This window comes from Echinops telfairi, unplaced genomic scaffold, assembly GCF_000313985.2.
Source record: "Echinops telfairi isolate 266 unplaced genomic scaffold, ASM31398v2 ScPeMD7_29;HRSCAF=101, whole genome shotgun sequence".
Lineage (NCBI taxonomy): Eukaryota > Metazoa > Chordata > Mammalia > Afrosoricida > Tenrecidae > Echinops > Echinops telfairi.
In genome coordinates this window covers 6,987,143-7,012,423 of record NW_022103926.1, presented here as the reverse complement: position 1 = coordinate 7,012,423, position 25,281 = coordinate 6,987,143, and the positions used below count along the sequence as shown (strand labels likewise).

General features: G+C 48.8%; 1 protein-coding gene across 1 annotated transcript in view; it reads right to left on the bottom strand.

The window, feature by feature from the left end:
- Positions 1 to 6,794: 6,794 nt before the first annotated feature.
- DEPDC5 (DEP domain containing 5, GATOR1 subcomplex subunit) overlaps positions 6,795 to 25,281 on the bottom strand; it is a 148,722-nt gene continuing 130,235 nt past the window's right edge. The window contains exons 35-42 of the mRNA XM_004716736.4: positions 25,012 to 25,144; positions 23,714 to 23,822; positions 22,575 to 22,799; positions 18,806 to 18,975; positions 11,392 to 11,563; positions 11,218 to 11,278; positions 7,735 to 7,817; positions 6,795 to 7,621 (exon numbers count right to left, since the gene is read on the bottom strand). Coding sequence (XP_004716793.1) covers positions 7,329 to 7,621; positions 7,735 to 7,817; positions 11,218 to 11,278; positions 11,392 to 11,563; positions 18,806 to 18,975; positions 22,575 to 22,799; positions 23,714 to 23,822; positions 25,012 to 25,144 — 1,246 coding nt within the window. The 3' untranslated portion in view covers positions 6,795 to 7,328. The remainder of the gene's footprint in view (positions 7,622 to 7,734; positions 7,818 to 11,217; positions 11,279 to 11,391; positions 11,564 to 18,805; positions 18,976 to 22,574; positions 22,800 to 23,713; positions 23,823 to 25,011; positions 25,145 to 25,281) is intronic.

Sequence of the window (25,281 nt, the reverse complement as noted above, 5' to 3'; positions counted from 1 at the left end):
GTAGAATTGGGTCATGATAGTGGGGGGAAGGAAGCATTAAAGAACTGAAGAAAAGTTGTATGTTTCGTCGGTGCTATACTGCACACTGACTGGCTCTTCTCTTCCTTGTGATCCTTCTGTAAGGGGATGTCCAGTTGTCTACAGATGGGCTTTGGGTCTCCACTCTGCACTCCCTGTCAGTCACATTGATATGCTTTTTTGTTCTAGAACTTTGATGCCTGATACCTGATCCCATCGACACCTCATGATCACACAGGCTGGTGTGCTTCTTCCATGTGGGCTTTGTTGCTTCTTAGCTGGATGGTTGCTTGTTTATCTTCACTCCTTTAAGACCCCAGACACTATAGCTTTTGATAGTCAGGCACCATCAGCTTTCTCCACCACATTTGCTTATGCACCCATTTTGTCTTCAGCGATTGTGTCAGGAAGGTGAGCATCATAGAAGGGACATAAGGTAATTCTATTGATAGCATCAATAATTTGGCTAATGGTAAAGACTTTAAAACACAGTTGAGAAAAGGAAATTATACAAGTATGGACTGGGTGTGAAGTATGCTTTGCTAAGCACTCAACTGTTTGAGCCATAACAAACTATGGATAGCCCTGAGAAGAATGGGAATCTCAGAATACTACACTGTGCTCATGTGGAACCTGTTCATGGGTCTAGAGGCAGTGTGCAAACAGAACAAGGGCATGCTGCATGACTTTAAACCAGAAAAAATGTGAATCAGGGTTGCCTCCTCTCACCATACTTCAATCTGTAAGCAGAGTAAATGATCAGAGAAGCTGGATTACATGAAGAAGAATGCTGTATCCGGATCGGAGGAAGGCTTATGAACAATCTGCTGTTGAAACTGACACAACCTTGCTGCTGAGAGTGAGGAGGCCTCAAAACTCTTGCTGATGAAGAGCAAGGAGTGCGGCCTTCATTATGGATTATGACTCAATGTGAAGGAACAAAAACCCTCACAACTGGATCCGTAAGTAACATCATGATCAATGGAGAAAAGATACAAGTCGCCAAGGATTTCATCTTGCTTGGGTCCACAATCAATGCTCATGGCAGCAGCAGTCGAGAGCAAAAGATGCATTGCATTGGGTAAATGTGCTGCACAAGACCTCTTTAAAGGGTTGAAAAGCAAGGATGTTACTTTGAGGACTAAGGTGCGCCTGACCCAATCCACTCTCGTTTCCATCGCCTGAGATGCATGTGAAAGTTGGCCAATGAATAAGGAAGCCTGGAGAAGACCAGCTGCATTTGAATTAGGGTGCTAGTGAAGAATATTCAAAGTATCATGGACTGCCAAGAGAGCAAACCAATCTGTCTTGGAAGAAGTATGGCCAGAGTGCTCCTGAGAGGCAAGGGCAGTGAGACTTTGGACATGTTGTCACGACAGACCGGTCCCTGGAGAAAAAGCCATCATTCTCAGCCATGAAAAAGAGGGAAAGCCCTTAGACAAGCCGCACTGACACAATGGCAACAGTGATGGGTTCAAACATGACAACAATTGTGAGGGTGGCATGGGACCGAGCAGTATTCTATTCTGTTGTACATAGGGTCCCTGTGACTTGGCGCTGGCTTGATGGCACTTAATGACAGTTGCCTACGAGATGTGTTTAGACCGTCAGAGAGGAACCCAGAACACGAGCTCCTGGGGACATCATTGTTTGAACATCAGAAGCAATAGAAAAATATTTCTCCGGGGGAGGGAGGGGGGAGAAATGGGGAGCTGGTATCAGGGGCTCAAGTGGGAAGAGAATGCTTTGAAAAGGATGATGGCAGCATCTGTGCAGATGTGCTTGACACACTGGATGAATGGATGGATTGTGGTCAGAGATGTAAGAGCCCCCAGTAGAAGTATTTTAAAAAAGAAAAAACCATTTCTCTCACAGGATATCACCAGGCTAAAAAAGGAAACCTTTCTGTCTCATATGAAACCTTTGAGGGCTAGAGAGAGAAACTCAGCCTGGAAAGTAGGAAACTCAGTCCTTATCACCACTCCCATGATTACTTCGGTTAACAAGAAAGCTCTGTGAAATCGACAAACGCCAAGGTTCTCCGAGCTGTGCTGTGATGGGGAAGAATTCCGATAAAAACGTCAGGGTTCAGCAAGAAAGGGGATTGCCTGAGATGATTCGACGGCTCACACTCTCCCCTAGTGCCAACAGGGAGAATGAGTCTGTTCGTTAAACGGGCTGTGTGCTGATTCACTGAGGAAGCCAACTAACCTGGTTGCCACTGGGACAGCAAATGGAGGTCACACGTGAAGGCTGGTAGGACTGTGTTCTTGGTCCCTGCTTTGTTCTCACGACCTGTGCACTCGGGCCCTGAGTGTGGCCCCGGGCCCCACAGTAGGAGCTACTCTGAAGCATCATGCAGGCAGGAACCTGGGCACTGAGGGTCCTGGTGAGAGGGGCTAGAGGCTAGAGAAGCCACCATCCTTTTACCAAGATGACCTGAGTTTTCTGCAGTAAGAGTGGTATGAGCCCCCAATAAATTAAAAACAAACACACAGCAAAATGACAGCAATTCATATATATCAAGTTTAAAAAAAAAGATCTATCATCAGCCAATCGATTGAAAGGAGTTTTCTGCAGTCCTGTGGCTTTGGGGGTCATGTTCAGTTCTCCAGCCTTCTAGAGCATTGAGTTGCCGAGCACTCTGCCTCTGGCATATGGCTTTCAAGTAAGCCACCGTCAATCAGCTGGGGTCTGAACTGGATTTCCAGGCAGGTTGGGGATCCATGCAAAGCAAGAGTAGCTTGCAGAGTGAGGCTGGGCCAGTCTTTTTCAAATGGATCCGACTGTAGCAGCATGCTGTCTGCTTACGATGCGGAATCTGGGGCCGGCTGAACGAGTCTCTGGGAGGCGGCTCTGGAATCGATTACAAGCCCGTATACAGAGGAACATGTGAGAGCCTCCGGACCTACTGCTGCTTTGCAATCTTTTGAGCTTATTTCTAGTTCCTTTGGGAGAGGGATGGGGGAAAGACTGGGTTTTCTACTCCTGTAAACAAAAGTTACAGCCTCAGAAACCCACAGGGGGTCGCTATGAGTCAGCACTGACTTGATGGCAGCGAGTCTGGTTTTTCAGTAGAGGGATGTCACGTCTTCCTTCTTTTCCCACCATGTTTAACAGCGTCCCACACCTGTATAGTTCCTCACCACAGCCCCACTCCTGCTTCCTGAGGGCCGACTGGGGCTTTCCATGGGATATTGGGGGGTCTGTGTGCTCCCCTAAACACACCAGGGAGCTGAGACATGTTGCTAGAGCTGCCTAGCCAGGTGCAACCACCCTGTTCCCCGGAGAGGGGCGACCACGACCATGCAGTCAAGAGGCATTCTTCCCGAGTCTGGGGAACATGGCACCTCTGCCAACAGAAACGTGTCCCAGACAAGGCCGAACGGTGACAACACTCAGAGAGCCCTTAAGAGTGAACTTTTGGCGCACACGGGGATGCAGGCTCCTCCTCCTCACCACTGACTCATGCATGCGCCCGGCAAGGCCCACTTCCTCTGTCCATCCTGCCCTGTCCACTCCAATGCCCTGCGATGACTCCTTTCTCTAAATCATGCAGGCCGGTAGAGCTCGTGTCAACAATCACCACCGTTGTCGTCGCTCTCACGCAGAGTTCCAGGCACTGGGCTGAGCCCTTTACCCACATTGGCACGCGTGAGCCTCCAGCCCTTTTTACAGGTGAGGAAACGGAGACTCTGAGAGGTCCGGTGTCTTCCTCAGGGTCCCGGGCTGGCCCCGCTGGAATCCAGACACCTACTTCCTGAGCTCTCCTCCGTCACCACAACTGCAGCCAGAGAGCCAGACCAGCACTGGCCCGGGAGCCACACACCTGCTGCTGTCTTAGCTCTCTGACTGATACAGCCTGGGAGGGGTCCCTAGATCCGATTTCCTCAACTGAGGAAAATGAAGGGGTTGTATCCGATTTCCAAACCTCTCCTCCTTTTTAGGCACCCTCACCCCGTACTACTGAGGGGACTCAACCCACTAAGCCTGTGTCCAGGCCTTAATGAGCTCCTTTCTCTGGAGGAATAAGTAGTTCAATAGAGTAGGGTCACGCGATCTTGTGGAGGTCCCTGCAGCTCAGGTATGAGGGGCGGCCATGGATGTCATTGCCCCCCTGGATCTCCTTTACTCTGGGGTACATGGGGATGCAGGCTCCTCATTACCACGGACTAATCTCAAGGCCTATTTCCTCTTTCAATGTTGCCCTGTCCACTCCAACCCACGGTGATCACTGCCATCTCTAAATCACGGGGGCCCACAGTCATGTGCGTGCCAAGGGCCAGGGAGAACCAGAGGCGAGGCATGGAGCCTGCTTTCGGGCACCTTCCAGCCCAGTGAGCGGAAATGGGCCAGCATGAAGTATGGTGTCACAGCACAGAAGAGCAACACGTAGCTGGGGGTGTGTGTATGCGCGTGTGCAGGGGTGCTGGCTGAGGGAGACAGTTGAGGAAATGGCACTGGGAGACAAAACAGTCCCGCGTCCTTTCTCACAGCTAAACTATGACTGAACTGGAATGAAAACCTGGCTGTTCCGGGCCCTAAGCCTGGCTCCTGGTCTACACCGGGGGTAGGAATTCATATGGATGTACATCTGGTGGTGGGGTTCTGACCCCGCCCCCCATACTTTCGCTGTCTAATCAAACCAGATGCTCCCAGAGGGCTGGGCCGTGCACCTGGGCCTTGAGGAGGAGGAGGGTGGCAATGAATGTGAACCCGATTCTGCCTGGGCCCATGGTAGCGAGAACAGCAGACCAAGGGGAAGTCTTGGGGACTCTGGGCGTGGTGTCATGGTCCAGCCGTGAAAGGGCAGCTCCCTTCTCTAGTTATTCTGTGGGCCTTTTCCTCCCGAGCCGGGTGAGTGTCCTCTGCTTTGGGCCACCGCTGGCCTTCCTACTACACTACGGGTCACAAAAGAGCACCCTCCGGCGCAGCGAGACCGCTCAGGATGGGCAGTGAGGATGGACCATCCCTTCTCTTCCACAATCTCTTTCAGAGACAGCTTTCTTTTGACCATCAACCACGGAGGGTGGGTGGGATGGGACCAGTTTCTGGTTTTGCTGATGAGGTCTTTGATATTCAGAGAGGAGCCACTGGGTTGTTGAAAGAAGGGAATTTGAAAAAGAAGAGACTTTTATGAAGGGCCTGCTCCATGGCCAGAATAAACCAGTGTGTGTGTACATTTGTGCACACCCTTGTTCTCTCAGAACGTTGCATTTTACAGATAAGGGACTTAGGTGCCCCCGCTAGCCTGGTGGATACTCAAGGACAGCAACCACCCAGCCCTCAAGTCCAGAGTTCGTGAGGGCCGCCAATATGTGCTCTGCGGAGCGAAAGGGCAACTGATGTGGCTTCTGTGGAGAAGTGACCTCTGAAGTGAGAGCTGATAGAGCAAAGGGCTTCCCTGGAGGATGGGTGAGGAGTGGAAGGGTATGCAGGGCGGAAGGAACAGTGTGAGCGAGGGATCTGAGCTGGCAAGGCATCTGAGCTGCTTAAGGAGCAGTACAAGAGCCGGGGAGGCAGGAGAAACTAGCCAGGGATCCGAGCAGTGCAGGGCCACCTGCGCGGTGTCTCCGATCTTGAAGTTCAAGTCACCAAAGAGCTCTAAGTGAGTGAGTGGTGCGCACAGTCAGGGTGAAGGTGGTGCTGGAAAAGGCAACATTTGGTTCTGTTCTACAGAACGCTACCGTGAACCAGAGCAAGTGGACAGCGACTGACCACCACCACCAGTGTGATTTTTACAACGACCTCGGCTCCGGGAAGTTCTCCTGGTGTGCCACGGCCTGGTGTGCCGAGTGGAAGCAGAGGGCCTGGAAAGAAGTGGATGGATGTGCAGGCCATTGAGGGGACTCAAGAGGACTTGGGGTGAACTCACCCCTGGGCTGTGGGGGAGGAAATGGTGGTAGCTGTCAGGCACTGGCCTCTGGCCCCAGCCCCATGCTAGGTTTCCTCCTACTGAGCAGAGGGCACGAGGATCGTCAGAGGCTTCCTCTGGTTCTCTCAGAATGCCAGAACTCTAAGTCAAGTCCAACAGTGACGGACAGCACAGGCCTGCAGTTACCAAGTGTGGCTGTTCCATAATCTCCTGTCAACCTGCGAAGGGGTGGAGTCTAGCCTGTCAATCAGGTTGCACCTTGATGACCTCATTTGGAGGCGCCAGGGAGATAAATGGCTCACTGGACGGCAGATACACAGACTCTCTGCTTTGTCTTCCTGCTGACAAGACACATGGAGCTTTGCTAGAGCCCTGGAGCTGGAGGAGCCACATGGAGACCCCTGCCAGCACTGAGATGCTTCCACCACCACTTGATCTACAAGACTTTCCACCCACTGGCCTGTGAGCTTCCTGCATTCAGCATCACTGCATGTGTTGCATGAGTCTGAAGAGAAATCTATAGACTGGTTTCAGACATAGGGGCTAGTACCGGACTAACAGACTTGATCTGGACTGGGCTGGGATGTTTTAATATACAATTACTCTTTGATATAAAGTTCTCTCTTCCACACATGAGTTTCCCTGGATTTGCTTCTCTAGTCTACTGGATTAATGTACTGAGTGTGTCGTTATACTTCCGGACCCCATTAAGCGTGCTCCTGCCTAAAGTCTTGAGAGAGCAATCCCGTGTGAGATAAGCCCTCTCCTACTGAAATCAGTATGGCAGACTCCCAAGGCAGTCAGTTCCAAGTTCTCTACCCTGTACACAATTACTGCAATGATACCATGACTCCAGTGTTGTGGCCCAACTGCCAGACGAGGGCATGGGAGCAGGCTGGAGTTAGAGGTGCTGCACACCGAGCTTTATTCCATCGTTCTATTTACAGGTATATACAGAGGGTAGGAGCCTATGGTACACTATTTCACAAGGTTATCTTACACCTGTGCCTCCTTTGGGCAAGATGCGGCAGATTCTGCTCCAGGCATCTCACAGGTCGCCAGGAGGGGAGGACAAAGATGCTCACAGGAGCTGCCCCTCTCCGAGGGCATTCATGGTGACTGCCTGTCCCTCCCAGGTGCCAATGCCCTCCCACGGACAAGCTGTGCCTCCCGCCTGCTTTCAGTGCGAGGTGACGGGATTTGGGTGGAGGCAGCTGCTGCAGCTGCTTCCAAAGTTTTTCACTTCAAGTGGTGGTGGTGGTGTTGGGGACCAAAAAAGCAGCAGTAGTCCCCATACACCCACAGCAGCAAACTGCTACCTCATGCCCAGAGCCAACTGGAGCATCAGCTGCAGACCTGGAGTCCTCCACTCGGGCCTGAGTGGGAGGGCCCCTGCCGCAGGCACAGCCCTGCGTTGGGTCCCCAGCAGCCCCCTTCAGGGGGCACTGGCGTGCATCTTCTCCAGGCAGCTTGTCCAAAATGTGACCAGCCGGTTGTCTCGGTTGACACAGAAGTCGGTGAAGTCCTTCAGCAGCCGGTCGGCAAACTTCTCGTCCCCGGTGGCACTGGAGCGCCAGGTCTTGGTCAGCATGGTGTTGTAGGCCCAGTTGTAGCCCACCCGCTCCTCGCAGAACATGTTCTGGCTGGTGGAGCTGGTGGAGTTCCGCCTCCGCCGCTGCTGTCCTGAGAACTTCCGCTTCGAGTAGGGCAGCTGCAGAAACACTGTTCCTAGAGAGGGAGAGAGAGGAACTGGGTCACAACCACAGGGAGGGCATCGAGCCGGCCTCCTGCCCATGCTTCAAAGGCGACCTCCGACCCATTGCCCGACCGCAGGGTCTCACCTGTGACATGAATGTACTGAGGCTTGTTCTCAGCGGGAAAGTTAAACGCAGTGGCTGAGTATTTATCCTGTACAAACCCGAACCTGAAGGCAGAAAAAAAAAAAAACGAAGAAAGCCCGCCTAAGCAAAAGGAAAAAAGCCAAAAAACAACGCCGGAAAACAAGGGAGCTGGAGATCTTTCTTTCAAGATGGAGCATCAAGCTGCGTCACCTTGCCCTAGCCACCCCCACTTTCTCCCTCAAATAACCAAGTAACTTCCCGGGCCTGCTCCTGCTTGGCTTCCTTTCGCCCCTAGCGCAGCAGCGGCGGCACCCACCTGAGTGAGATGAACTTCCTCTCCCAGCCCTCATCTCTGCTGCCCCCCAGCCCACCCATCACACTTGTCCTCTGAGAGTCTGCCCTGGCCCAACCTCTGGCTGGAAACCCCCTCTAGTTGGCGGCACACACATCTGCACACCTGACAGCATCGCTCCTTGCGGAAAGGAACCCTATCTTAGCCTAATTGGCCACACTTGGCTCCCTTGGCCTCCCGGTTCTCTCCGGCTGAGCCCACAGCAGCAGGAACGGAAGGAGGCCCCTTCATGGGAACACCGGCCTGCATCGTTCTGGGCAGACATGGCGAGAGCAGAGCTTTGTCATCGATGACGTGTGCCAGTGGCCATTTCCCCACTGCCCCCAGCACAGTGATGACAGTGCGCCCTGCCGGCCACCCGCTAGGAGCTGCAGAAGGGCAGCTGGCAGCGGTGGCGGCCGCCCTCTCCGTCTGAGGGGAGGGGGTAGGAAAGGACCAGCCACGGCTGACGTAAGGAGGTCAGAAGTCCTCCTGGGAGAGTCGCTGTGTCCTACGGTCTGCTTCCAATGGGACCCAGTCACCAGTTCCAAGAAGAGAGACGAGCAGACAAGCTGCTTGGCAAAGCCCATCCTCTAGTGGCCTCTCAGCCATGTGCAGGAAGGACGCAGGGGTGGCTGTCCTCCCCTTCTACTTTGCAGTGGGGACACTAAATAAGGAAGTTGGGCATTGGCTAAGGCAGACCCCAGAACTGATGCGTCTGAATGGCGGTGCTGACGAGCGTGGAGAGCAGCATGGACTGCTAGGACACACAGATCGGTGTGGGAAGAAGTCGGGCCAGAGTGCTCCCTAGAGGCAAGGATGGCGAGACTGCGTCTTCCAGACTTTGGGCCTATTGTTAGGAGACGTTCTTGACGAAGGACGCCATGCAGGCAGGAGGAGGAAGGCCCTCGGCGAGCTGGATGGACGCAGTGGCTGCAACCCTGGACTCACGCCCAGGAACGACCGTCCTGTTGTTCACGGGGTCACGGTAGGTCGGGATGGACTCGATGGCAGCCAACAACTACTCCTACTTTCTAAGGAAACTGACGTCGCCCTCAGCACGGACGACACAATCCAACCAGCGGGGTCAGCGATGGATGTGTTCTTGCCTCTCTTCTGCCTTAGCTTACCCGGGCCCTGTGAAGGGGACACTAGCCTCCCAATGGCTCAGAAGATGGAGGAGGAGCTAAGGGCCAGAGCCCAAGAGTTAGGGAGACTAGAAGCTTTTCTATTTCTTTTTGAGATAGGCATCCTAGGTGGCTAAATGTTTCACTTCACAGTCCCATTCTCCTCTCCAGGAACAAGCTACACGTGGAATAAGTTACTCTAGCTAAGGTCTTCTGCTAGCATTGTACCAAGAAACGAAAGCGAGACCAGACATGGCCTGATCCTCCAGGGACCTCAAACTCGGGGTAGAGCAGATGGACAGGGTGTGCTGGGGAAAAGGCTAAGGGATATTTAGAGTAGAGGAACCTAGGAATCTGTAGTGGAAGAAGATCAACCAGTGGGAGGGGGCTAAGGCATGGAAGGTAGAAGAGGTTCAGGTGTGGAAGGTGGGAGGGATTTAGCTGTAGAAGGTGGGACGGGGTTGGGTGACGGTACACACACCCAAATGTGGTACGACTGGAAAATGACATGTCAGGGAAGCTAGGGCTAGGAAAGTAGGCCGAAGGTTTAGCGAGGATAGGAATGGAATCCAGACTAAGGAAGACAATGTGAAGAAAAAAGCAGATTTGACAATGGCCCCAGGCTGAATGCTGCCACATGGTGTTTAAGGCAAGTCGTGTAAAACGTGCAGAACACATCCATTAGCCTGAGTCATTCATAAGAACCACCATCTACTGAGAGCTGACTAGATGCCAGGAACAGAAGAGGATCCTTCCAACCGCACTGTGAGGTTTGGGCTTATCTATGAGAAAAGGAAGGTTAGGCAGTTCCAGGACTTCCCAGGATTCTCAGTGAGATGCTGGTGGAAGCAGACGCTGAACCAGGCAATCTGCTTCCCACTGTGTGCTCACTACCTTCTACCACCCCGGTGGATCCCCCAGCATCTGGCTGGGAAAATTAGCTGCCCTTGCGTTTCTTTCCCAAGCTTTTTTATTATGGCTCTGTGGCTGATCAAGGAAAGCACAGAGTAAGGCCAACAGGCAGGCTGGGGTCGAAGGTGGCAGTAGCTGGAGATGCTTGAATAAAGACATGCTCTGACCTTGAAGGAAGCGTAGCAGGAAGAGTACCGAGGCAAGAAGGGCAGGCTTTGTTCTCACCACGGGTGACATAGCCTTCGTAACTAGTTAGTGGTACGCCACACCGGGCTGCTGCAACTGTACTACGACGGCACGATTGCAGAAGACTGGAAGTTCCGTGGACTGCTCAAAGGACAAACAGACCTGTCGTGGAAGTAGTACAGCCAGCGTGCTCCTTAGAGACACGGATGGTGACACTTCGTCAGACGTACTTTGGACATGTTGCCAGGAGAGACCAGGCAGAAGGACATCATGCCTGCAGAAGGACATCATGCTTGGGAAAGTGGAGGGGGAGTTATAAAGAGGAAGGCCCTCAAGAAGACGGATTGACACCGTGGCTGCCCCCACGGGCTCAGGCACAGGGAGGATGTGAGGACTGGGAGTCTTTCGTTCTGCTGTGCACGGAGTCGCTATGGGTGGGAACCATCTGGATGGAACCTATTAACCACGACAGACTGGTCTCAGGGGAAGCACAAGAATGACCTTCCCTGGCACACAGTAGGAGCTCAGTAGGTATCTATTGATTCACCTATGGTTTGTAACCATCTATTTATTCACTTTCCAGCACATGTTCAGGGTCTGCAGACAAATTGTAACCGTATTTCCTGCACGGTATCGTCTGGATAGCTTAGCTATCCTGTTAGAAGCAGATTAGAGAGTCGAGAGCGGAACTGGATTCCCCTCATCCGGAAAAAGACAACTCTGAACAGCAGCAGTGATAGGAACTGTGGTGGTAATGCTTATCTTCGAAACCAAAGCAGAATTCTGTCAGGGCTAAGTGGCAAACTTGTCAACACTGAAATCGCATCCTTTCTCCGGAAAGGGAACAAACTAGCTTTCACTTTGGTAACCACTCTTCAAGATGCACACCAATCCCTTCCAACGATTCCCTCCAACTTGGGGACAAACCTGTGTGCAATGGCTTCCTGGAAAAGATGCATCCGATCCCAGTATGTCTCTGGTTCAAAGCCTGAAAGAAAGCAGAGTAAATTTGTGACCTGAGTGGGAAGGGGTGTGAGTGTGTGTGTGTGTGTGTCTTGTGTCGGAATCAGAGACAGAATTTCAGAAGGGAGCATCTCTTACTATCAAACAGGTGCTCACTGCCCTCCTTGAGCAGGCAGCTGACGCTGAGTGGGATGAAGAGCTGGGCCCGAAGGGGGTCGCCGTACAGGTAGCTGGGCAGTGCGAAGGGACCTTCCAAGACCGGGACCAGCAGAAAACCACAGGAGGTGGCTTTTCGATGCCAACCTTGGACCTGGTGGGAAGTACAGAAACAGTGTCATCTCCACGTTCGTTCAGACCAGAGGAAATGTTTCCTAAATTATGAACCTCCTGGAGTGGTAGCATCCTACTGATCAGCACATTTGTTTCATAATGTTCACTGCCTCTAAGCCAGTCCTATACAGGAAGAAACGGTTTAACTCCCAGCAAATACACAAGCATCTGAGTGTTTAAGCAGCAAATAAACGGCTTCTCATGATTTCTTTTCTTTTGGAATAAGCAGGCCGGGGAGGGCTCTTTCTTGCATCCTGAAAACCCTACTCATCCTACAAAATGTTGGAGATGAGACATTGGACAGAAGTGAAATTCTTCAGGGTTGTCCTTTATCAAAACTTCGGGAAATCCAAAGCATCACATGGGAACAGGACCACTCGGGTTGGCTGAAGGGCACATGACACAGAGAACAAAATGGCTGGGGTGGCCACTGGCCGAATGGACCACGAGCTGCTACAAATCAAACTCCCCAGGGCAGTGTGTCCTGATGACGGCAATGGGGCACGCAGATGCCTTTCCGTCCCCGATGATGGCAATGGGGCACGCAGACGCCTTTCTATCCCCGATGGCGGCAACGGGGCACGCAGACGCCTTTCCATCCCCGATGGCGGCAATGGGGCATGCAGACGCCGTTCTTTCTGGTGTGGAGAGTCTTTGCTAGCCATGAAATGCCTACCTGTTTCTTAAAAAGGGAATGCTTGTGACCCTGACGTAGGAGTAAGGTTGACTTTACAGATGCTGTTCCCCGCAAACAGAGTTTGGGCTGTATCTTGCCTGAAACAAGGCTGGGTTAGCAACTTCTCTCCCAGCTGCAGCCATACAACAAAAAGCAAAGACTCAGCCCCAAATGATCTTGTAGCCTCCGTTAATAATTTTCTTATATTTTTCTTACACAAAATCTTATTTACAACCTATTTGGACATCTCCCTGAAATATTAAACTACACTGTAGCTTTGCTTTCTAACTTTTAACCAAATAAAAAGGATTAGAAGCTTTCAGATGAACAACTGTAAAACTTTATTATATATATATCTGTGTGTGTCTATCTATATTGAATTCCTCAAAGGAGATAAATATTCTTCTCACTGCCAAACTATAAAGAGATGTGCCTCTCTCTGCATGTGGTGTTCTGAGATATCCTGTCTCCTAGGGTCTAAAGCAGCGATTCTCAACCTGTAGGTCACGACCCCTTTGGGGGGTCAAATGACCCTTTCCCAGGGGTCGCCTATTTCATAACAGTAGCAAAATTACAGTGATGAAGTAGAAATACTTTGTGGTTGGGGGTCACCACCACATGAGGAACTGTATGAAAGGCCACAGCATGAGGAAGGTTGAAAACCACTGGACTCTACAGGGAGACCACTTGAGCCCAGTGGATCTGTTTTTCCGGAACAGAGTGGTCAGCCTAGTATTGACCAGATGAAGAGCTGGTGTCTTCTGGCAACTGAGTGGATGGGCGGCTGGGCCTCATTTTTGAGGTGGACCTTAAGGACAATCCCCTGATGGAGTCGCTCCTGAGGCAAGGTCTCTCTCTGATGTTAATGCTATATGCAGAGAGATTGGGGACTGGGCCAACAGAGGCCCAGGCAAATTGCTTCCCCTGGGAGACATCATGTGGGGCAAAATTGGACCCAGTAGCCCCAGACAAAAAAATCTATTATGTTGCCAGCCAACGCTGTACTTGGTTCTCATTAGCCAACTCCAAGCTTTTAGTAAGGAGCCCTGCTGGCGTGTTAGCTAAATGTGGGGCTCCTCATCACAGGGTTGTAGCTTGATACTACCAGTCGCTCGCTGGGAGAAAGATGAGGATTTCTACTCCTCTAAATATTTACAGTCTTAGAAACGCACAGGGCAATTCCAATCTGGCCTGTAAGTCAGAGTGCTCTTGATGGCAGTGAGTTTGAAAGATTTTTTATTTTGAGCTGTTAGTAAACTTTCTGAAATTTTCCGCTGCCCTCAGCTGTGCAATGAAGGCACTGAGTCAAGGTTGGAGGGCAGGAGCACTTGGTAGAGGCCACAGAAGAGAGATCCTTTTTGGTTGGAGGGGAGACTGTGTTAAAGAAAGTTAGAGATAGTTAATACCTTAACTTTAAGGTGGTAAGGAGGGCTCTTAAAAGCCACAGACAGTCTAGCTAAGCAGTGCTTCTTCAATCGACAACAGGATTGGGGCTGAGAAAGAGAGTGGGGATGGGGGGCGGAGGCAGGATGGCTTCTTCAAACCAGAAAACCAAATCTAATGCCACTGATTCAATTCAGAGCAGCCCCATAGGACCCCCGCCAAAACTGGCCCTGTGGGTTTCTCAGGCTGTATATCTTTATGGAAGCAAAAAGACTCATCTTTTTCTTGGGAGCAGCTGCTGGTTTCAAACTATTGACCTTGTAGTTAACAACCCAAATGGTAACCCACTACACCACAAAAGCTCCTAGATGGCTTCCTAGTGCAGGAATAATAAATAGCCGCATTACAGAGACAAACCAGAAGGGTCAAGATGAGAGAACAGGTAAGAAAACCAGTTAAAATAGGGCGTTCCCAACCTTGGCCTTCTTGACACCTGGATGTTAGTTAATTCTTTCTGTGGGGCCCATCCTGTGCAGTGCAGGATGCTGAGCAGCACTACTGGTCTCTACCCACTGGAGGCCGTGCCACACCCTGACCCACTGTGATAACAAAGAGTGCCTAGTCTTGTCAAGTGCCCCAGGGGAAGTGGACAAGATTGCCTCCAGCTGAGAATAACTGAATTAAAAGCAGCAATTGCTCGTGAACAGAACACTGATTAACTATGCTACAAACCAGTAACGGAGTACTCTGCAGCTATGAAAAACAAGACAGATCTGATGGGAAAGGTTCCAACTCAAAGCAACCACATAGCAAAGCGTAGAACTGCCCCCTTGGGTTTCGGAGGCTGTAAATCTTTACAGGAACAGACAGTCTCAGCTTTCTTCCTTGGAGCAGCTGGTGGTTTTGAACTGCTGACTGTGTGGTTAGCAAGGTAACTGATAACACACTACTCCACCAGAGGTCCTATGAAAGATACCCGGGCAATTAGAAAAACACAATGTAGATTGCAGACCACATGCTATCACAGCTGGCAAAAACAGGTAACAGGGGTTTGTTTGTATAGGAATAGAATCTCTCAGGAAGTACACCCACCAAAGTAGCAGTGAGAGCCGTTTTTAATTTGGCAGTCCAGGAGAACTAGAGCAAAGGTGGGGAAAGACTTCTACTTTCTTACTATTGTTTTTAGCTGCTGTCAAGTCGGTTCTCTCATCGCAACCTCCAAACAAACAAACACACCAATGGCTGGTCCTGCGCCATCCTCACAAATCACTGCTGTGGGAGCCCACTGTTGCAGCCACTGAACCAATCCGTCTCACTGAGGATCTTCCTCTTTTTCTTTCACTCACCCTCTAATTGACCAACCACGATGTCCTTCTCGGGGACTGGTCTCTCCTGATGAACATGTCCAAAGTATGTGCACAGAACTCAGAAGCCATCTTTCTTTCTAAGGAGCTCTTTGGATGTACTTCTAAACATTCGTGTGTGCTCTTCTTGGTTTCCACTGCCGGCTTGCTCAGTGGTCTTCACTCGCTGGAACGTAAAGGGACCCATTCTTGTGCGGCCTTCCTTACTCGTGGTCCAGCTCTCTCACGCATGTGAGGCACTTGAGAATACCACGGCTTGCATCAGGGTCACCTCGGACCTCAAGCGATACTTTTGCTTTTTAACACTGGAAAGGAGTTTTTTTGGCAGCAGATTTGATGACTCTCATACAGCATTTACTTTGTTTCTTCTTTTTGGTAATTTTTAAACTATATATTTTTTAACTGCTTGTAAATTCTTTATCGTTTTATTAGGGGCTCATACAACTCATCACAATCCATACATACATCAATTGTGTAAAGCACATTTGTACATTCATTGCCCTCATCACTCTTAAAACATTTGCTCTCCAACTAAGCTCCTAGCATCAACTCATTTTCCCCTCCCTCCCCGCTTCCCCCTCCCTCATGAACCCTTGATAATTTATAAATTATTATTTTGTCATATCTTGCCCTGTCTGACATCTCCCTTCACCCACTTTTCTGTTGTCCGTCCCCCAGGGAGGAGGTTATATGTAGATCCTTGTAATCGGTTCCCCCTTTCCAACCCACCCACCCTCTACCCTCCCAGTATCACCACTCGCTACTGGTCCTGTAGGGATCATCCGCCCTGGATTCCCTGTGTTTCCAGTTCCTATCTGTACCAATGTACATCCTCTGGTCTAGTCAGACTTGCAAGGTAGAACTAGGATCATGATGGTGGGGGGGGGAGTCGGGGGAGGAAGCATTTAGGAACTAGAGGAAAGTTTTATGTTTCATCATTGCTACATCGCACCGTGACTGGCTCATCTCCTCCCCGAGACCCTTCTATAAGTGGAACTTTCTTTCTTCTTCTTCTTTTTTAAAAAAAAGTTTTATTGAGAATGATGTACAAATGCGCTTTACACAATTGATGTGTGTATGGATTGCGATAACAGTTGTATGAGCCCCTAATAAAATGTTTAAAAAATAAATAAAAAATAAAAAAGTTTTATTGACGTATGGTTCATGTAGCATACACTTCCACAGTTCAGCTGTATTTTTAAAGCTGTACAATCATCACCACAATCACAACAATCAGTTCCAAACATTTTCTTCCCTCTCGTATTCATTATCAGCTCCCCATCTCCCTCCACCCACCCGCCCCCTAATCTAATGACTATGTCTATAGCTTTACCCATCCCAGACTTCATATACAGGAAAACTTACAACACACAAAAAACAGTAACAATAATAAACCAGAAGGAAAATAACCAATAGAGGGAAACGCGGTAAGTATTAAAACGTAGAATAAATTTAAAATTGGTCTCAAAAGGGGGATCAAATGATCAGGTATCACATTTTAACACAATTACATCTGCCATAATCGAGTTTACAATACTCTACGTCTAATAGCCAGGCTATTTATATTCCTCGACGATGGTCAGAGGGGATTTATCCGAGGTTTAATCAATGAAGGGACCCTGCAAGTGAATTTTGGGTTTCCACTCCATCTGCTGCATTCTGAAAATAAGGTGTCTACAATTTAAGTTCTGATACTATTCCTTCCTTTGGAGTTGGATTTTATTATCTATCATCCTTAGATCACACCGGCTGGTCTATTTCTTCCATGTGGGCTTAGTTACGCCTCAGAGGGCTACATGTTTGAAGACAAACCTTTTAAGACACCAGAGGATATATTATTTATTTATTTAAATACATCGTTTTATTGGGGGCACATACAACTCTTATCACAATCCATACATCCACCCATTGTGTCAGCACATTTGTACATTTGTTGCCATCATCATTCTCAAAGCATTGTCTTTCTACTTGAGCCCTTGTTATCAGCTGAGGATATTCTTTTTGATAACCGGGCACCATCTGCTTTCTTTATCACACTTTGCTGTAGCATTCATATCTGACAGCGATCTCTTCATGAGGGCAAGCATCTAGCAGGACCATGTCATAAGAACTAATTTTATTCTTAGATTGGGGTTACAATCCACTCATGTATCTAGGGTTTATATACATCTTTGATTCACCAGAGGCCTCATTATCATCATATGACAAAGAACATTATCAATCATTCCCACTGGAGGATAAGGTAATTCTATTGATAGTGTCATTAATATCCAATGGTATGGGCTTTTAATACTGAGGAGCAAAGGAAGTTACACAAGCTTAGAACAACTCCAAACTGCATTCCATGAATTGTTGATTTGTATAGATTAAACTCTTAAATGATTGAGCACTATTTACACTAACAATGGGGGTTGGTTAGAGAGCAAAGTTTCCGATACTCATTCATTCACAGGGCAGATCCATGCCTATTAGATTAATATATAATAAAGCAAGGAGGGCATTAAAATAGTAAATATATGAAGGCCCCACCCAATGGATTTTTTTCAAAGCTATGTATTTAAATTCGTTAAATCTATGATTCCATTCTTGGAAACATATTTCAAACTCATCTGTTTGGATGGCTGACAGCACCTCCCTCGTTTTTTCTTCACCTCTTCTATATCATCAAATTGCTGTCCTTTCATGTCTTTCTTGTTTATCTTCAAGCCTTTAAGACCCTTTAAGACCCCAGACACTTTTACTAGGTGGGCACCATCAGCTTTCTTCACCACATTTGCTTATGAACCCATTTTTTACTTCAGCAATCAGGTCGGGAAGGTGGGCATCACAGAACGCCAGATTGTTAGAACAAAGTGTTCTTGCATTGAGGGAGGCCTTGAGTAAAGACCCAATGCCCATCTGCTACCTTAATGGTTAACAATTAAATATATGTACCATAGTTTCTTTAGCCATTGTTTTACTGTTGGGCATCTGAACCACTTCCGGCTTCTTGCTATTGTGGGCCGTGTTGCAGGAAACACTGGAGAGCATGCACCTGTTCATGTCCTGCGGTGTTGCTGGGTCGTAGGGGGTTTCCACTCTGTTCTTTTAGGTAGTGCCGTATCGCTTTCCATAGGGTTGTATATGTTTACAAGTCCACCAATTTCTCCACAGCATTTATTGTTTTCTGTTTCACATTGTTTACTTTCTCAACTTCCGTAAGTGTTGACTTCTGATGTAAGTAAAATGATACCCAAACAACATCAATCTTTTCTCTGTTTATCAGGACGCTCTCCACTGGTCCAGTTGAAAGGATTTTTTATGGTTTTCTTATGTTGAGGCGTAATCCATACTGAAGGCTGTATCTTTGTTCTTCATCAGTAAATGCGTTAAGTTCTCTTCACTTTCAGCAAAGAAGGTTGTATAATCTTCTTCTGCAAGTTATTAATGAGGCTTCCTCTAAGTGTGACGCCTCATTCTACTTCATAGAGCCAATGTCTTTGATTACGGATTGAATAATCATGGTAAATGGCTACAGCCCCGACACACACGTTTTCTGATTCTCAACCATGCGCTACACCCTGGTTCTGTGTGAACAACTTGGTCTATGTACAGGTTCCTGTGTAAGCACCATTAGATAAGTGAGTTTTAACTTGTGGCCATGCCTCCTACCTTCCCCACCCTGGAGACACGTGGTAATATGTGGAGACACTCTTGGTTGTCCTAACTAGGGTCCGGGTATAGAGTGGGCGTTCCTGTGTGCAGAGGCCCCTCTCCACGGTGAGTCAAGGACCCGACTCCAGCAAGCAGCAGCACTCACCATCTCAAAGAGCACGGCAGCTGTCACCGCCATCCAGTGGAGCTTGATCTCAAAAGCTGCATTCAAGGAAAAGTTGCCGTGGTAATAGCAGCTGCACCACTCCAGCCGATCTGTGCGATTGTTCACATCAACATCCAGGGTCACGGTCCTCTGCTCTGGGACAGTGGCAGCTAGATCATTGCAAAGAGAGCCCCCAAGAGAGTGGGCAGGAGGGGTAAGATGAGGAGGGAAAACAAACAATTAGGCAGATTGAAAACTGCAGTCACCAGTAGAACAGGACACACTGGAGAAGTCCCGGGAAATCACCTCATCCAGGGGTCAGCATGTTTCCCTGGGAAGGTCCAGATCCTACATATTTTAGGTTTCACAGGCCACATGGTGTTTGTCATAACTACTCAATCCTCTGCTATGTTTTAATGAAACTTTACTTAAAAAGACAAATGTAGGCTGGGTTTGGTTAGTTAAACTGTCATGTAAAGCTTTCCCCCCAAAATGGTACCACTCAGTGAAGCCCAATACCAACTCCCATATTACCTGTGGATTACAGCTCAAGGATCTTGGGTCAATAGTACATCCCATACCTGGGATTCCTGCTCAGAAATCCTACCCAGCCCACGAGGGGGGTGTTTGAGAGACTTGTGAGACAGTCAAGTTCCTGTCCAGACTGGAGGATTAAAATAGATTCAGGCGTAGAGAAGAGATCCGAATTCTGCTCACAACCTGGCTGAGTGCAGCCAAATGCAGATTTCTATGAAGTCTATTCTTCCTGCGCCTCCATCCCTACGAGTCCAAGGGTATTGCTTATTGGAAGCAGACACTTTAGTGCTGAGCCTTGCAGCCAGAAACCTGAGTGGCTTTTATCACTGACAAGGATAAAGTGCCCTAAACTCTTAAGTCAGTGATTTTAAGGAGTTTCAGTTGGGTGTGGGGGGATGGTAGATACTGGTAGAGTACTGAATAACAAGCACTTGGCACACTGACACCCAGGTGTCAGGTGCACAGGTCAGCATTCTCGCAGAAGCAGAACATGCAACGTGGGGAAAGTTCTAGATTGAAATTGGAAAGTCTGGGCCCTGCCATCTACTGGCTATGTGACCCTGAGACGGTGGCTTGACGCTTCCTAGTGTAGCTCCTGGGCTTTGAGCTGAGAAGTCAGTGAGCCCGTGTCCTTCACAGAGGGGGCTACGGATCAGGAGAAGCCGTGGATGAGACGGGATTATGGAACCCCCTCTTGCCTTCTGCTCTGCATGCTCCTCTTTTTTATCCACTTCCATAAACTTTTCCCTCTCCGTTTAAGCTGTTGGCTCACCCACCCTTAATCGGAGGTCATGGATGACTCTCATGGACACCGCTTGGCTGTTTGGGGCATAGCTAAAGAGACGACAGCTTTGGTGCTCAAAGACTCATGGAAACTTGACACTGTCTCTGCCTTGTGTTCCCAACTGAGGACGCTGCCACAATAAGCCGTTACTTAATAGACCGAGTCAAAGGGAATCAGGATCTTTGGTCTCAGACAGTGTGTTCCTCCTCCTCAAGGGAGAGGTCCAGGTGACCAAAGAAGGGCACTTGAGAAACACTAGCAGTAATGTGATGTCCCACGTCTCTCTTACGCCTGGCACGTTAAGTCAGGACAGGCTGGGTGAGGAAGCCTTAGGACGTACATGTACTACTGGGCCAAGTGGTTACAGTCTCAAGAAACCACTGGCTTCACTCTAGAGGGGCTCAATGTGACTGTGTGCATGCTTCCAGCTGGTTTATAACGTTGAGAACAGCCAGAGCCCATTGGGTGGCAGCGTTAGCGGAGTTCTCGGAATCATTTCTTGAGCTTCGTGACAAGCATCTTAATTCCCCTGGGGGATGGAGAGAGAGAGAGAGAGAGAGAGAGAGAGAGAGAGAGAGCGCAAGTCTAATAATAATAAGTACAAACCCAGAGGAGGAGCTGAAGAGCAGCCTTCACCTGGGGCCTAGCCAGGACATACCCAATATTAATTAAGGAGAAAGAACCCAACCCCTGGGGACAAAGGAACAACTTGTTCAGAGTCACTGCGGCCTAACAGCACGAGCAGGTTCGGGAGCGAGTTCCACGTTAGTCGGAGTTTTAGAAGCGAAGCACTCATCAGAGAGCTGAGGGCTACAGAAGCTGGTCACGCTCGTTAGGGTTCTGATCGATGCCTTACACTCCCTTCTGACCCTGTGATTCGGTGGGTCATCAACAAGTAAGAGGCCTGTCAGTGGGCTTATAGGATGAAGCCTGGCTTCTTCTTCTTCTTTTAATCATTTTATTGGGGGCTCGTACAACTCATCACAATCCATCCATCCATCCACTGTGTCACGCACATGTGTACTTTGTTGCCCTCATCAATCTCAAAACATTTGCTTTCTGCTTGAGCCCTGGGAATCAGCTCCTCATTACCCCCTGCCCCCCATCCCTGGAAGCATGGTTTCTTCAAGAGCCATAGATGCTCCTGCAGCTTCAGAGATCAGAGAAATGGAAAGGGAGAGATGGGGACATGGTAGCCACCAGGGCTCAAAGCAAGAAAGGCCGAAAGGGGCCCGCTGTCAGGCATGTCAAAGCAGATGTTTGCTACTAAGCTCCAGCTGAGAGAAACAAGTCAAACTAACAATACATTCAATGGGTCCTAGTGTGTACACAGCCTCTTTGTGCATAATCCAGCTAACTTCTTTCCCCAGAAGAAAGAGCCAATTATGCTGTCGTTATCAAATACTCACAGGGATGCAAGATGTTAAGAGGGGGATATTTCTGTAAAGCTAAAACTGGTCTAAAAATAAAACCCTATTCACACACACACACACACATCAAATCACATAACAGATCCTCCTTCTTATTTCAGTAAATAACACAGAAAAAGCCTACGGCCTGAAAGAATACTGGAAAGCAGCACGTCAAACCCTAACACAAAGGTGTGAGGGCTCTTGGTGGACAGAACTAGTTGCAATAAAGACTCACTTTCTGGTCGGAGGGCAGGTAGAAAAGGAAGTTGGTGGAATAAAATCTCAACACAGCAGTCATGGGAGGCACTCTAAAGCTAATAATAAAAGGGGTTTTACAAACAACATACACAGACGCAAAATTTTGCCTCAGTCCAGACTTACAGTGATGGCCCATAGCTCAGGACAGAGCTCAGGGTAAGAACACTTATCTAAACCCACTGCTAAGGACACAAATCCACCCTTCTTGCTGACTCCCCCTCCTCTGGATGCCTGTCTGACTTTTCCCTGTGCTGCTCTTCTTCACACACGGGTTACTATAGTAACTCTGAGGCCACAGGAAAATGGCATGACCTGAATCGCAGATTGAGTTTCAGACCACGAAAGTCTAGAGAAGGTTTGGCCAACCAGCCGAAGTAGTCTTTGTAAATCATAACCCCAACGACAGCGCAAACACGACCATTCCAGAAGCCTTTTCCAGAGGCCAGAACTCTTCAGCAATGGTGAGGTTTTTGCTATTCTGGCAGTGAGGAGGACTAGCTCAATGGAGATCCCATCGCCTGCATCCTGAGAGCCTCTTGGGGAAAGAATCCCATTTTCTATTCTCTCCTACCTACCAATACAGGTTTGTTTCTTCCTTGGTAGCTGCTGACACACTTTGTCAGTTGGGAAGATAAAGATGCTCAGTTCACTCAGCCACAGGGACAAAGTCCACACACTGGCAGAAGTGTGACAGTGTGACAACCACAGTGGCTCTGAACCCAGTTGGCTGGCATTGCTCTCCTGGCTGATGACACCCTCCCGCAGTTAGCCCACCTACCTAAAAGTGCGGCTGCCTGGCTCCGTCCCCCGAAGCTGCGGCTGAAGGAGCTGTGCCTGCTTGCGTAGGAGGCCGGCCGGCTGGGCAGCCAGGGCAAGAGGAAGGCGGGAATCTCAGAGTGCAAACGCTCTTCTGCCACAAAGGCTACCTCGAACCACTTCCGCTGGAAGCTGGCGAAGTCATCCTTGCTTGTCGTGTGCCAGGTGACCGGCTGCTGCATGGTCACTGGGAGAGTGAAGGGGAGAGAGGCTTCGGCACAAACACTGACTACCACCCCCTGCTTCAGGCCTCTCATCTGAGAGCGCTTCAGAAATCCATGGCAACTTCAAGAGTCCCTAGGGTTCCCACTTAGAATTTAAGGGAAAAGGTGAGGACAGACACACAGGTGGTTATAAGGAGATCCATTTGGTCTGATACTTATTATTGAGCTGCTAGCCACAAGGTCAGCAGTTCAAACCCACCAGCCTCTCCATGGGAGAAAGATGAGGCTTTCTGCTTCTATAAAGACTCGCAGGCTTGGAATGGCAAAGGGACAGTTCTACTCTATCCCATAGGGTCTCTATGCCTCAGAACTGACTCAATGGCAGTGAATGAATAACTTCAGAGTAGAAGAAGCCACTGGCTGCAGCCTCTGGGGCTAACAAGTGCCTGTAATGACCAGGCTGGAAAGGGCTCCCTCCAGGGAATTACTTTCTCCCATGTCCCCCTCAAAACCATTACTTAAAATAAACCTTGGGAAACTGCCACACGGGATCTTCCTGGGGCACTAAAGGCAGTCTGGACACACAGCAAGTGAGAGCGCCCGGAATCAGACTAAAGCTGAGCACTGCCACGATCAGACCACCTGTGCGGGGTGTGGGGAGGAGGGGTGATCATGAAAACTTACTGCCAAAAGAAGACCCGTGGGCAATTCCTCCCATTAGCAACCCTGGTCACGTTTAGGGTTACCTTCCCCCACCACACTGTCTTCACCAGGAACAGAGTGTAACCTAATCTGACCACCCTGCCAATCTGCCTGGGTTTAAATTAAGGAAAATACTCAAGGAAGTTGACAGGCCTGTCAACCTAAAACATAGAAACTCAAAGGGAGCTCAGGAAGAGAGGAGGTCACTAGGAGATCCGTTTGCCCCTTCTCTGACCTCGATCGGGCTCTCTGTCCATCGCTATCTTGTAGAAATAGAAGCCATAGATGAAGGTCCGCAAAGCTTCGCCAGATGCATGTATGATGAGTTGTTCTTCCAGCATTTTCTAAGACAGAAGACGTTGACACTCTGAAATCCCTGCAGAGGGATAGTTCAGAGCAGTAGCCCTCGGTTACGCACTGCAGCTGCCTCCACCCCTAATAGACACGCCAGCTGCACTATGTTAAAAAAGCACCTGGTTTATGCTCTTTCAAGACTACCAAGGTGAGGTCAACTTGATAACAGCCACTTACCATATTAGACAGAGAGCAATGAGGTATGTGAACGAGGGAGGAACCGTTTGCCTGACTTTAGAACGTAATCAGTGTCCCTGAACTGTGCGTGAAGAAACTGCTGAGACTTGGCACACGCTTTGCCATGCGTGTTCTCAATGGCAACAAAAATAACATCAACAAAATTCTTAAAAAAGAAAAAGAAATGGACTTACTTTATTTTTTTCCATATTAAAGAGTTAGAAAAACAAAGTATTAAGTTTCCACTGATGGAGCAATGAAAACAATGCAATGTTTGGTATAATTATATCATAAAATATATTAGCACTGGACATCTCAAAAATGAAAGTATAAAGAAAAGCCAGGACTATCCACCATCCAACTTTAACATCCAGTTTAACATTTTCTATGTTGACTTCAGTTGTTTTGTTTGTTGTTTTGGTAAACCCAACTAAACAATCTCTATGGACTCTCCTAAGTCCTATTTTCTTCTCTCTTTCCCGTCCCATAACCAATCATTACTTTTATACATGTTTTTAATAATTCCATCATATAGACGTGTGTTGGTGTTTTGTGTGGCTTTTGCATTTTAAATAAAGGGTGTAATAGTATGCATATCATTTCACAGCTTGCTTTTTCACTCCGTGTTAAACTCTCAAGGTTTCCCCATGTTGATACATGCTCCTCCGGCTCCTTCATCTAACTGATGTAGAGGATTCCATCATATGACTGAAGACACACTCTTGTTCAGAGCGGTAAGAAGAGTAGACGGAAATAAGCCTATCACATAACAGGAGCACATCAAAACGCTCAAACCGAGATCTCACACTTCTTCAAACCAGTTGTTGGTGCAAGACTTATTCTTTCATGCATTTCAAGTAGGCCCCATACTTATAAACAATTCCTGCCCTTGACCCTGCAGATCTTTTTACTGGAAAGGGCAACTGCTTCGCAAACACTGAGGGCCCTGGTTACAGGGGTCCCCAAATGGGCCGTCCTCCAAGCCATGCTTGTGAGACTCACCTGCATGATGTCGATGGCCATCACCTGAGTCTGCACTCCCTCCACGTTGTTAACCAGCCAGTGTACCACCTCAGCACTGATGAAGCAGCATGGGGAGAGGCCCTTCTGCTCAGAAAGCAGCTGGACACCAGTCCTGAAGTCCAGGAGCACGAAGCAGGCCATGCGCACACAGTGGCACCCACCAAGCAGAAAGAAAAGAGGAGAAAGGAGGATTCTTGTGAAAGCATTTAGTATCTAAAGTGAGGACCCTCTCCCTGGGGGACAGACAAC